This window comes from Manis pentadactyla, chromosome 14 (genome assembly GCF_030020395.1).
Source record: "Manis pentadactyla isolate mManPen7 chromosome 14, mManPen7.hap1, whole genome shotgun sequence".
In the NCBI taxonomy this organism is placed as follows: domain Eukaryota; kingdom Metazoa; phylum Chordata; class Mammalia; order Pholidota; family Manidae; genus Manis; species Manis pentadactyla.
Genome location: NC_080032.1, coordinates 17,267,936 through 17,280,676, shown reverse-complemented (window position 1 = coordinate 17,280,676; position 12,741 = coordinate 17,267,936). Strand labels below are relative to the sequence as shown.

At 44.2% G+C, this 12,741-nt stretch overlaps 1 protein-coding gene across 5 annotated transcripts in view; it reads right to left on the bottom strand.

The window, feature by feature from the left end:
• Positions 1 to 937: 937 nt before the first annotated feature.
• The window catches only part of FBXO21 (F-box protein 21), a 36,731-nt gene continuing 24,927 nt past the window's right edge, over positions 938 to 12,741 (bottom strand). Inside the window, exons 10-13 of one of the 5 annotated variants that reach the window (XM_036929530.2) lie at positions 11,723 to 11,934; positions 9,977 to 10,134; positions 7,092 to 7,191; positions 3,184 to 3,320 (exon numbers count right to left, since the gene is read on the bottom strand). In XM_036929530.2, the coding sequence (XP_036785425.1) occupies positions 7,124 to 7,191; positions 9,977 to 10,134; positions 11,723 to 11,934 (438 nt within the window). In that variant the 3' untranslated portion in view covers positions 3,184 to 3,320; positions 7,092 to 7,123. Of the gene's footprint in view, positions 3,321 to 4,537; positions 5,699 to 7,091; positions 7,192 to 9,976; positions 10,135 to 11,722; positions 11,935 to 12,741 lie in introns of those variants that run through there. The other 4 variants (XM_057492036.1, XM_057492037.1, XM_036929528.2 and 1 more) reach the window with 4 other exon arrangements.

Below are 12,741 nucleotides of genomic sequence, written 5' to 3'. Positions count from 1 at the left end.
TTTCCCTTTCTAGCAAAGGGACTTGATGATAATCAGAAGAAAGCCTTAGAACATGAACTGCACTCAATTTAGTATGTCAGGAAGGACTGAGACATTTTAAAATTAGAACAAGACTTGAAGTAGATGGTATAAAACAAAACTGATTAAGCAAAAATATTAATGCTGCTTTTTGCAATAAAATAATTTCGCCGTGTAAATGCACTTCTAATTGAGATGTTACAAGTTTCAGGCAGAGAAAACATAAAGCCAACCTTTCAAAATCCGATTCGATGGCTAATGTTTTCAAATGAGATGTGTAGCAAAACTGGTCTGACAATAAGGTGGACTAGTTTTGGACATAATTGCCGTCTCCCCCAAAGTACCCCTGCAAATGCTGGACCTCACGGATGCTGAGTGTGCGTGTGTTGGGGGAGGGAAGTTCTAGGGTCTACGAAGTTAGCGAGACACGGCACACAACACTCTCCTTGGAAAGTCATGACGCACAGCAATACATATTACAGGCTTTGAGAAACGCTGCAGTGTAGGAAGCTGGTGACTGCTCAGCCCATGACCTCTCCCTTCCACAGTGCATGGGAAGCTCAGGGAGAGCCGGTGCTCTGCAGGGCAGTCTGGAGGTGTGGCATGTCTTGTGGCATGAAGTTAGCGTTGACGGCACACTGGAACTGGGTTCCTATCAGCACTCGCAGTTCTCATTTTGCAACATAATTAAAAAGTCGCAACCTTTGCATTATAACCACATAGTCCAGATTACTAGCCAGATTTTAAAATTATAACGTTGGGCAGGGAATCACTGCATAAATGTACCCTGTTCACTCACCAATGTTAAGCAGAATTCAGGAGGGCAAATTTTTGCACATTTTGATCAGAAGAGAAGTGAGGGACAATCTGCTGCTGTCATGGCTGGGCTTTCTGTTCTGGAACGAAACTGGGCAGGCCATTTGTGTGGTTTCTCTGGATAAGTTCCATTTATTAATCATCGTACAAAAAAATCTTGGCATTCGTTTGAAGAGAAAAGAAGTTACTATATCCAAATATTTAGTATTTTAACATTGTGAAAGTTCTACTTTTATAACAGGGCTTTTAAAATGGAGAAAACTTTTGGAAAAATTTTAAAAAGAAACTTATGATTTATTAGAGTACAGGATCCAAAACACATTTTTAGAAAAATATAAAGTGCCCAAATACCAACTTACACAGGTGACACAGACCTCCTGGAGCCACACAAAGCATTCATGAAGAAAACACACTTAGAAACAGTCTAGATACATATTTACATTGGGTCAGTCAAGGTAAAACCATTTTTCTTGGCTTTGATGTTACTCGAAGAAAGAAAATCAAACCAGAGAACCAATTGAACTTTCAGCATGCGCCAGTTTCTTAGTAATGCATCTCATTAGTATTCACTCCATGTTACCTAATTTTCCCCTTTAAATGAGTGTAGTGTAAACCCCCCCCACCCTCAGGCAGGCGGGCCTTGTGAGTGGTCACAATTTCAAGTGCAAGTCCATATCACCTGACTTTGGACTTGACTGACAAGGGACATGGACACTGGACAATAGCTAATTCAGGCTGGAAGGAGCTGGCTGGCCAAATCCCCATCTCTAGTAACTGCTTAAAACAGTCATCACTTGCTATTAAGTGGTCTCAGGTGGCTTCCCCAAACCTCAGTCATCCCAGGATTTCCAAAGGTAAACAAGAGGCAGTCATCAAATATGATGTGAAAATACTACATGCAAATGAACAGGCAGCCCCTAAAGCCTCACTCACTAGAGTAACTGGATTCTTCTAAACTTAGAGAGTAAAGTAACTAGGCCCTAACTCTGGAAGTCAGCGTCTACCGCTTACCTACAAGGTTAGCTAGCTCGCTTGGGACCTGGCAGGTCAAGGGTGGGGCGTGTCCCAGAGCTGCAATAAGACTTGGAACCTTCCCACTCGGTGACAAAGAACATGGAAGAAAAGCCAGTGGTATCTGAGCATGAAGCCAGACTCCCCCCGTGGAACTTCAGAACAGGCTTCATCCTGGTGCTTGGACTTGAGAAAGCACACATCTCCTTCCCCACTGATTGAACACTCTTAAACTTAAAGACATTTTATTTACTTCTACCCCACCACAGAAAGGTCTTGAGGTAATTCTAAGGAATGACGAGGCATGAAATCTACCCTTTTTTAATTTTTAAGAGCGATTATTTCCCCTTTCTGGTTACAAAAGTGAAACTTCATTTTTTAGTCTTTGGAGATCATGGAGAATGGTTTCTAAGAGCAAATGTTTCAACACCAGATTGCACTTCCTATAATAAAAGGAACCAACCCATCACTGATTTAAGATCTAACTGTGATACTGGGGTAGATTTAAATAATTTTAAAGTTAAATGGAAGAATAGCAGACGAATGTGGAAAAACCCACTCAGAAAGTCTATTATTATGCACTTTCTCAAAAAATTTTAGGTAATAAAATAGAAAACTAGTGACTCATAGAGATGTGAGTGTAGATCCGAGAGAGGAATATGGGAGGAATTCTCCCAATTCAAATAAAGAAAAAGATAAACAACTGAAATCTGTTGCAAATATTAGAAAAAAAAACCTCAAACGACTCAGATTATCGTTAGTTTGTTATAGTGTCTCCATGTTCAAGACGATGCCAGGCTTACTCACAGCTCTGCCTCTCAAGAAGCAACTAAGTTCAGGGTAAGAAGACAATCCTGACAGAGGACTGCACATGTCCCACAGAGAAATCAGGCAGAAATTATTGCAAACATGTAACCCCATCTGCCTAGCAAATGAAATGTTTGGAGACAAATATAGATAGACACGATGGAAAGCAAATAAAAGAGTGCCGACTGTGAGACCTCATGAGGACAGAATGTCACAAACTGTCACCACAGGACAAGCATACGAGCCATGCCACTGAACACAGTGCCTTTTGCATGAATTCACTAGTGTAGGCGGAGAGAGCAACATTGTCTTTGCAGCTGGAGGAGAGTGCACACCATTTAAACTGAGGAGGCGGCAACCCGCACTACTGGGTAGTGGCCTTCCTGGGGGTGGGGATCCAGAGGGTCCATGGAGGCTTCTCCCGGAACCCTGTTCTCTTGGGAGACAGCAGCAGGAAAGGTACAATGTCTCTACTAGACTTTACTCCACGTTCTCTTTCTTTGCACTGTAAATATTCTGCACTGTTTCATAGACCGACTCCAGGTCCTCTGGATATCGAATTTCTAGCTCTGCGTTGGGGATGTAGTGAGTGCCAGTAAACTCTGAGAAATAGCGTCCGACATCAGGGTGTGAGATTTCTTGAGGCTCCACATTATATTCCAAGTTTTCTGTTGGTAAAGAGGCACATGGACATTCTCGTTAGAAATGACATTTCCATAGCATCTTTTACCCAGAGAATTTATCACTCCCTGGAGTAGCATTTTAAGGTGGAGGAAAAGGGAAAATAGATATTTAGGGAATTTGGAGGTGGTAACAGGGAAAAAGCAGCCAGTGACAACTGGGGAAGGGATGGTAGCGGAGTCTCCCAACAGCTCCACACTGAATGGCAGTTTGTCCTATTTGCTGAGCGAGATGTCTGGCTCCAGCCTATCTCCAGAAGTCTCTTTGGGATTGGCAAACCAGAGATTCATCATGTTTTTCTGACTTGCTCTAATGGCCAAAAGTTTGCCACAAGGGTATCCTAGCCTGCTCACTTTTCACCAGTGCTTCCACACCATCTGATTACAACTCATGTACTTGCCATCCTTGTCTACAAATAGCCACTCCCACAGACCACACTTCTCTACCCAAGTTCCCTTCAACACTGGCTGTGTGCTTCCAGAGGTGAGCACTTCACTGGGCTGCTCTGAGATCCAGTGGGAGGAATGGACAAGTGGTTCGCATATCCAGACCCTGTATGGATACGGGTTATCACTACCTGTAGAATCTCCTAGGAAACCATACTACCTCCTCTTCCCGCTATTTTGCCACTAGAGAAAGAGAAAGTAAACTTTGACTCCTTTAAATTGGAATGATTTAAAAAAAAAAAAAAGAAGATAACAATACAAGTGAGGTATTTTGAAGGCTGAAATCCTTTAGGATGGCTTCTCCCCAAAATACTATTGGAAAAATGGCTCCTCCCTGGGCCTAATGTCAGGTCAGGGTCTGGTGTGCAGAGACTGGCACGGGCTTGCCATCCAGAAGCAAACCACATCCGCGATGGCCTCGCACCAGGAGCTGGGAGAGGTGTAAGTCCTTGCTCTAGGTGCCAGTCTCAGCTCTGATCAATATGACGCCATGCTTTGCACAGCAACACCCCCGATTAATTCAAGTGAGACTCTGCGAGAGCTCGCCTGCGAGCCAACACCAGCGGGGCAACAGGTTATCCCCACAGCCTGGTTAGACATCCTGAGACGCAAATCCTGGACGTTCGGCGTCCCTCCACCCAGAGGCCTTGCGTCTCCCAAGATAAACAGGAGCATCTTTCGTAAGCACTGACTTTAACTAATGTTTGTCTTTTGGGAAAGGGGAAGAGTTTTATAATTCAATCTGTAACTTTTTTACAACAAGATGGGAGAATTTAAAGAAATTTTGTGCTCACAACTGTTTCAGGCTATTTCTTCGGACTGTGCTTAGGGATATTAACAGTTTGAGAATCAATACTGCTGAGGAAATTACATACAAACCATGTGCAAGAATAAACGTTCAGAGATTATTATAACATTACTTACATTAGCAAACATGTAAAAACAGTCCAAATGTCCAACTGCAGGTCACCTGTTTTCAAGATGTCACAAGGGAAGTGGAGTAAAGCTACGCGTTCAGCTGAAAAGGCCTGGAAGGCACATGTCAGGGCCGCTATGTCACTTGGCACAGGCGCACATTCTAAGTGGTTGTTTTTAAATTGGGCACTTATGACATGCCTGGTGCCGCGGTACCCGATAGTCTTGGTCCCCGGTGCTCACGCCCCTCCACAAGGAGCTTGTTGTGATGCCCTTTGGCAGCTGAGTAACCGGACACTGACCAAAGCACTGCCCAAGGACTCACCTGGGCCCCAAAGCTGACCCGTCCGAGCCCAGAGCTGGAGGGAACAGGACGTAAGAGCCCCACGAGAGAGCAAGGGCAAGGACACCGGGGGGCAGAACCGAGGGCAGGCGGCAGGCTCCAGCGGCGGGATGCACACACAGGCGTGTGGCTTTCAGAAAGGAAACAGCACAGTCCGCTAATTCTGATCCTCTCCACTGTTACCACTACATCTTGGTAATAATTTTATCCCTTCTTTGTTTCACATTTTTCTAAAATTGTCATTGGAAAAATAAAAGTAAAAAAGCCCTCAAATGCTTTAAAAATGCCACTGGCTGAGAAAACGCCCTTTCCTGCCCACCTGCCTCTGCCGCTCCTTCCCCAGTGAGTGAAGCCCCACAAACGTTATCTTCCTTGAAGTAACCATGGCCTGGGCCTTCACCAGGCCAGCTGCTGAGGGCCCCAGGCTTCTCCCAGAGGAACACAGACACGTTGGAGGGAGGGTCAAGACCCTGGGGATGCCACCAAGAGGTAAGGGCCACCTTGCTGTGAAGGAACCACTCTTAGCTGTCGTGGTAGGCACATCAGACATTTCAAGTGAAAAGGACTCACGTGGGTCATTTAGAACTGCTCTGCTGCCAGTTTGTCAAGAGTAGTCGTTCTCAACCAAGGTGATTTTGCCTGACAGGACATTCTGCAATATCTGAAGGCATTTTGGGTTGTCACATAAGGGCTGCTTATGAGCATCTAGCGAGCAGAGGCCAGGACGCTGCTCAACAAAATGCACAGCATGGCCCCCCCACCCCAAGAGCCATCCAGAACGAAATGCCAACAGCACCTGCTCTAAAAAATCTCAGACGTACTTTTTAGCATTGTTTCTCCTCCCTTTCTCTTTTTCTTTCTATGTATTAAGTAGCAGCTTCTGAATGTTGAGAGGAGAGCAGAAAGACCAAAGTTAGGTTATCATGGTTCTGGAAGGACCATGCCCAGAATTTCGAACAGTGGGCCCAAAATGAGGTATGGCAAGTACAGGCAGAGAGCTGAGGAAACCACATAAGGGCTAGGTAACAGTCCAAAGCATGCTCACAGCCCTACTCCTGGCTGTTAAGGAGGCACACGGACTGGATTTAGCGCATTTACCTGCCTGGGCTCCCACCAAAATGGGAAAGATAGTGAAGTCAGCAACTACGCATTAAAAGGGAAAAATAAGTAACACTAAATAAGGTTTTAAAAAACTTGAAAAGGAATGAAAAATCTAAGTGATACAAAACTCAACCGAGAAAAATAATGAAACAGAGACTACTTAAAAGTCCTAGAAAAATCTTGAGCAGTCTTTCTTAAATTCCCTTGAAAATTTCAAAGAAATATGTCTGCTTAAATGTTCAGATACCCAAAGATGTATGGCTACACTCCTGTACAACCAGGGAAACACCACGAAGGAGTCCTCTGTGGGTACCTGTCTTGTCCTGGTCCCCTCCCCCCGTCTCCAAGAGGAAACCACTAACAGTGTGAGTGGATCTTTCCCGTCCTTCTATGAATATACATGTAGTAGCTAAATACAGCTATATGCACATCAAGAAAATCTGGAATTGTTTTATGTGTTTATTTATATAAAACATACTGTAAGCATTTACCTATAACTGGTCTAATTTCAGCTTAGTATTCCACAGTTTGTGGATATACCCAATATAGTGGACGCCTTTGTGAAAGACACTGTTTGCTATTATAACAAGGAGACCACAGGCCCCCTGCATGAGCGTTTGTCTCTAATGGAGAGATGGAGGGGTGAACTGCTAGGTCAGGAGAATGAGCACTTGAGACTTCTCTATTTACAAGAGTTAAACCACCCTCTGAACTGGCTGAAAACTTTATTCCACCCCGTGGAGGGAATCCTCACACCCTTGCCAGCATGCACAGATGGTGACAGGGTGTGTGGGGTGTATGGGTGGAAATTTCTCTGGAAGTATAAGGCACATTACGTAAAAGGGAACCAACATTTGATGAGGGCATACCATGCACCAAGCCTCCCATTAGGAGTGTTACCATATACAATACGTGTAAGAACTAGATTTTCACATCACAGTTAAATTTCTGACCTTCCATTTTGGGCGGCTGACTTAAATGCAGATCATCTGTGATGTTCATCTTCCACCAAGAAGTACATAGTGAAGTTGAGACAGGAGTTGTAGCTCTTACCTGGCACCAAAAGATATTAAAGCATGCCCCCTAGTGGGAACAAAAATTATAAATATGCAAGATGCTGTGTCCCTCCCTCTTAGGATTTAGGTGAAATCTAACACACTGAGGGAAAATTCCCTTAATTGTGCATACTAAAGCTATCTGAAGATGTCATGCATAGATGTGGTTTATAATTCACTCTTCAACTCTCTGCGGAGAGCTAGTAATTGGAAAAGCATTTGTTAATGGGTTCTACCCAGGTTAATAGGATCACTGGAGCCAAAGGCTGAAAATTTAGATGAAGGAAAATTAGAAAAAAAAAAAAAAACTAATGTAAATAAATTAACCCAGAAATGTTCAAAAACATATTTAAGTAAGTGTTTTAAAATTTAGCCTCTCAAGGTCTCCCACTGGCTAAATTTGAGCACACAACTATCCCAATGATTTTAACATACTGACTAAATAAAAATCTAGGAATTTATGGGAAGGGGGAGGGGGAAGGAGAGGAATGGGGGAGAGAGGGAAGAGAAACTGAGGAGAAGGGAGAGAAGAAAGGGGGGAAGGGAGAGAGGCCTGGCAGAATGACCTCAAGGAACAGGATGACAGGGGTAGGCACAGAGATGAGGTGTGAGAAAGGGTCCACATCACCTCTGGGCCAGCAAAGGGGTCTGGCAGATGCCAGGTAGAAAGTTGGGCAATATAGGCAAGAAATATTTGTGGCATGGAGAGGAGCAGAGTAACAGGAATAGAAATTAGTAGTTGGAAATACAAACATTCAGGAGATGGAATCAGTGTGATTTGTTGACCGGATGGATATGAGGGGAGGGAGAGAGAGGTAAGAGGTGTTGGCCAGTTGGCACCATTCGAGGAGAGGAGAAAAGCAGGAGCGGGCTGGGGTGGAGACAGTACAGGATGAGTTCATGAAGAACTCCCTGGGGCCTCTGTGTGCAGATGCCCAGGGTGCTCCCTGGACCCCCCAAGCCAAGCATCAGCTGGCGCACAACAGACACCCAGGAAACACTGGATGAGGGCCAACAGACCCACAGGAAAAGACGGATGGCCCTCAAAGGCTAATACTGGCTATTCTAAAGGCTCAGAATTTAAAATTAAAAAAGCAGTTTGCTTAACATTGCCCACAACCAATTCAGTAAGTTTTAGAGAGTGTGAAACTGACAAGCTGATACTAAATTTTTTTACAAAGTCATTACAGTATTACAACTCTAAACTTTACATCTGCGTGTTTACTAAATCAACAGATCCAGTTAGAGATAAATTCCTGAATCTTCAACATGGACATTCGACAAATTCAGAACACTTAAAAACCCAGAACCCAGTCTCACCTACTCTAAAAAGCCCATTTTAAAGTTAATGTAAATGTTTCTAGAAACTCACATATTGAAGTCTTACTATCAACCCTACGTAACGGGTAATGAATGCACAGTGAAGCCTGCAGTGCTGATGAAAGGACAACTCCCTTTATTTCTGTGATACACTTTATGAGGTATATAGTGTGGAGTGCTTCCCAAGTGATTAGTAGGGATGCAAGTCCACCAAATCTTCCAATAATTTCTAAAGCATTTCATTTTTAAAAATTGTTTTCAAATGACGCCACTTCAGAAGTTAAATCAAACCAGTTATTGCCTTCATCTGACACGGCACACACATCAGCCCCCTCTTGTAACTTCCCATTATTCTGACAGAGGTGAAGAACCTATAGTCTCAATAAACGGAATTGCTCTTGATGTTGTGTATGATCCTCTCTCAGCTTCTGATGAATTTACAATTAACAGGAAATGTTTTCTAGTCTTTTTTGATACTTCTGAGATTTGTATACACCTGATATTTCCATTACTGTGCTTACCAGAACATACGTTGTTGAGTTAGGTCAAACCTGATGTCTTAGACTGACACAAAAAGGTATAGCATGAGTTAAGGAGACGGCCCTCTGTGAGTTAAAATAGAAATGCCTATGTGCCTCAGTTTCCTTGTGTCTAAAATGGGCACGCTGATGAGGATGGTAATCAGTTCTCAAATGGAGTTGGCGTACATTAGAATGCTGCATGTTACAAAGCAGCATCACGTTACATCCATGTTCATTTTTATTAATAAAGTGAATGTTGTGAATGCCCTGACAGGAAGGCAGGCCATAAATTCATCCCAGTGAATGGAAGGACAAAAAGGAAGCTCCACACTGACAGCCTTTGTCTCCACCTGCCAACTTCCCAGCTTCAGGAGTGCCCTAGGCGAGCACAGCACCTGTCAGCTGTCAGGGTGACAATGGCTCCAAACGTGAGCCTTGAGCCTGCTGACTCTCAGAGCCAGAGCTGTGGGCTGCACTTTCCACAGTTGCCACTTGAGGGCATCTCTGGTGAGCACAGCTGGCTGCCAATCTCCGGAGGCCAGAGGTGCTAGTATCTGTCTGGTGCCCTCCAGTTCAGGCAGGCGGTGTGGGCAGGGCACAGGCTGGCCCTCTTTACCTGGAGGGAGCCAATGGCAAAGCATGGGAAACAAGACTTGGGGGAGTTCGACTGGCAAAGGCAGTGACCAGCCAGAAGAGGTCATAAGGGCACTGAGCTAGGGTCCTGGCTGTGGTGGTGGCGGACAATCTTTGGCAGGAGGTGCGGCCGCACAAGTGCATACCCACACAGGTCTGGCTAAATACCAACCTTGGTAGGGTTAGCCATGGAACTACTGACATCACTGAATAAATCGATGACCTGTGTCCACAGTATCTGAGGGCTCAAATGTGTGCCTGAAATATGTTGGAGTGTCACTGAAGGCAGATACTATGATAGTTGCTTACCTTGGGCTGCATATCTGCAGGAGCCATCCTCCACCAGCACGTTATAGAAAGGCTGATGATGGCCGTGAGGCAGGCTGTGGACATTCATATTGCGGATCCACTCGTGTCCCATCATGCAGGTGGGGTCCCAGCCATAGATCACACAGTTGTAGCCATACCTATCAACATAAGAATGATGGCCGATCAGTGGCCTGGGACCCTGCCATGGCAACCATGGAGTGTTTAACTTAATGGTTTGGCTTCTCCTGAGCTCATGTTCTTACAAATTTACTTCCTTTTACTCTGCACTTAGTTATTTTTCAGGACATTCCTGGCCTTCTTTATAAACCCTCTTTATTATCAATATAGCTCTTCTGCTGGAAAATACACCTTTCAGCAAAGAGTGAGCATTAACAACTGGTTATCCAAATGGAAAAGATATCAAGACCGGGCCTGACAACAATACACAGTCAGTCCTTAGCAGCACAAAGACCTAGATGTAAAATGCATAACTTTTAAAGTATCTTCATGACTCAGGACAGGGAAAGATTTCTTAAACAAGGTACTAAAAAAACAATCCATAAAGGAAAGGATTGACCTATCTGATGGCATTAAAGGATTCTGAATGAAACAGACTGTGAAAAAAAAAGGAAAATTGGGGGAAACTCTAACTCTGACTAGATACTGGATAGGGCTAAGGAATTGTTTATATTTCTTAAATATGACAACAGGATGGTAAACAAGTTTTTAAAAAAAGACAAGCCCTTACCTTTCATAAATACATACTGACCAGTTATAGATGAAATGACATCTGGTATTTGCTTGGGGGGAACTGAGGGGTGGGGATGAAACAATGAAGACTGACCCTGTTCTGGCAAATGGTTGAGGCTGGATTTGGGAACATCACATGGTTCATTACACTTTTCTCTCTACTCTTACATAGGTTCGAAATTTCCATAATCAAGTTAAAAACAAAAAGCAAGGGAAGAATAAAAAACACTAGCCAAAAACTGGGAAATGTTATCTGCAACATATGTGCATACAGAGACGAGGGACAGAATAAAAAATGATTACATATGGTCGGGAAGACTAATAATTCATTTGGAAAATAAGCAAAATACTCGAAGAGGTACTTAATAAAAGAATAAAAGAAACCTGAATAGATGGTAAACATACGAAAAGAAACTCAATCTGCATGGTCATCAAGGAAATGCAAATTAGAACTGTAATGAAATACCACTGGCCAGCTACTACAGAGGTGCATTTTTAAAGGTCTGGCTATGACACATTGGCCAGAATATAAAGTCTCAGCTCCTAGCTTGCTGACTGGGATGTAAATCAGTACCATCACTTTGGATAGTTTACTTTTGCCCAGTCAATGGACCACGTGCATACCCTCAACCCAGCAAATCCCTATCGGCAACTCAGATTCAAGGATATGGACAGTAAAAGGAGAGTGAGGAACACTGAAGAAATGAGAGAAAAATGCTTTGCTTACAGTTGCTTCCATCTTGCCACAAAGAGAAGGGTCATACAGCTAAAGGTCTAAAATAATAGAAGATCTCCCAGTTAGGAAGGCAAGTCCCTTCTTACAAAACAAAAAAGTTAAAGATATGGTTCAGCTCTGTGTCCTTCCCGCGGTGGCACTCAGCCGCTGCCTGCAGCAGGTCCCCTCCCGGCGCATCACTGCAGCTCCCGGAGGAGGTGCTCCCAGGTGCTGGTGCATCCTCTGCAGCCCAGGGCGGAAGGGCGTCATGGGGCACTCACCTCTTGTGTTTCATAATGAGCCCAATGGAGTAGCAGACATCTCTGTGCTTCTCATGGGAGCGGAGCTTCACCTCCACGCCCACCTCCTCCTTCTTGCGCTCAATGTGCTCTAACGTGTGCTGCACCAGATAGCCCACCGCCCCGTGCTGCCCCGGGTCTAGGGTCTGGATGTGCTGGAGGATGTCAAGCACCTTCAAGACAAGACAGAAAGACTAGGAGATAATATTTTCATTTAGGCCTTTTCTTTTTCACGGCATGGGATTCAGACCTACATAACCTGACAGAGGCGGCAGTGACAGGGGCCATGCTGATGGCCCAAGTGTCTGTGTTGAGCAGACTCCCACCCCGTCGGTGCTAGGCATGTGTGTGCAGTCAGTACACTCACTGTTAATGCTGGGTACTGGCCGCAGACATTCAAATTCAACCATCATGAACATAAGGAATTATTCAGAAATACGGGAGACTGGAATAAGCATGGAGTAAGGAGGCAGGGCCTGCCATCCTGGGCATGTTTGGATTCGGTGAGCCCTAAAAGGTTCTAGCAGTCTTGGTCAGTGTGGGGATTCTCATTTTTATATCCAAAACAATGTTAACCTGCCACTCAAGGATTGGGAGAAAAAATAAATGCTAAGCTGCTTCAATCATGATCAAGAGGATGCATGGCAAAGCTGCCCCAGTGCTCTGTAAGATGGACAGGGTCACAGGGAAGCCACCAAAGCAATGCAGATCAGTTTAGTTTATGAGGTGACACTTGAAGAAGGAAGACGTGTACCAGGGTTCTGAAATGCTGCTGGTCATTTCAATTATTTTAACTCACAATGGAATCAGTATTCAAGTGGGCAGGGAGAAACCACATCTATGTGGAATTTAAATGACTGGCTGGTAGCAGAACCGACTGACTCCAAGCTTAGATTTTTTTCTACCCTCTACAAAAAATACAAATTTGAATAAAGCTAATATGCACACAGTATTACAGCCTTCAGCAGAGGGTCTCTGACATGTTTGTCCTTTGGCAACAT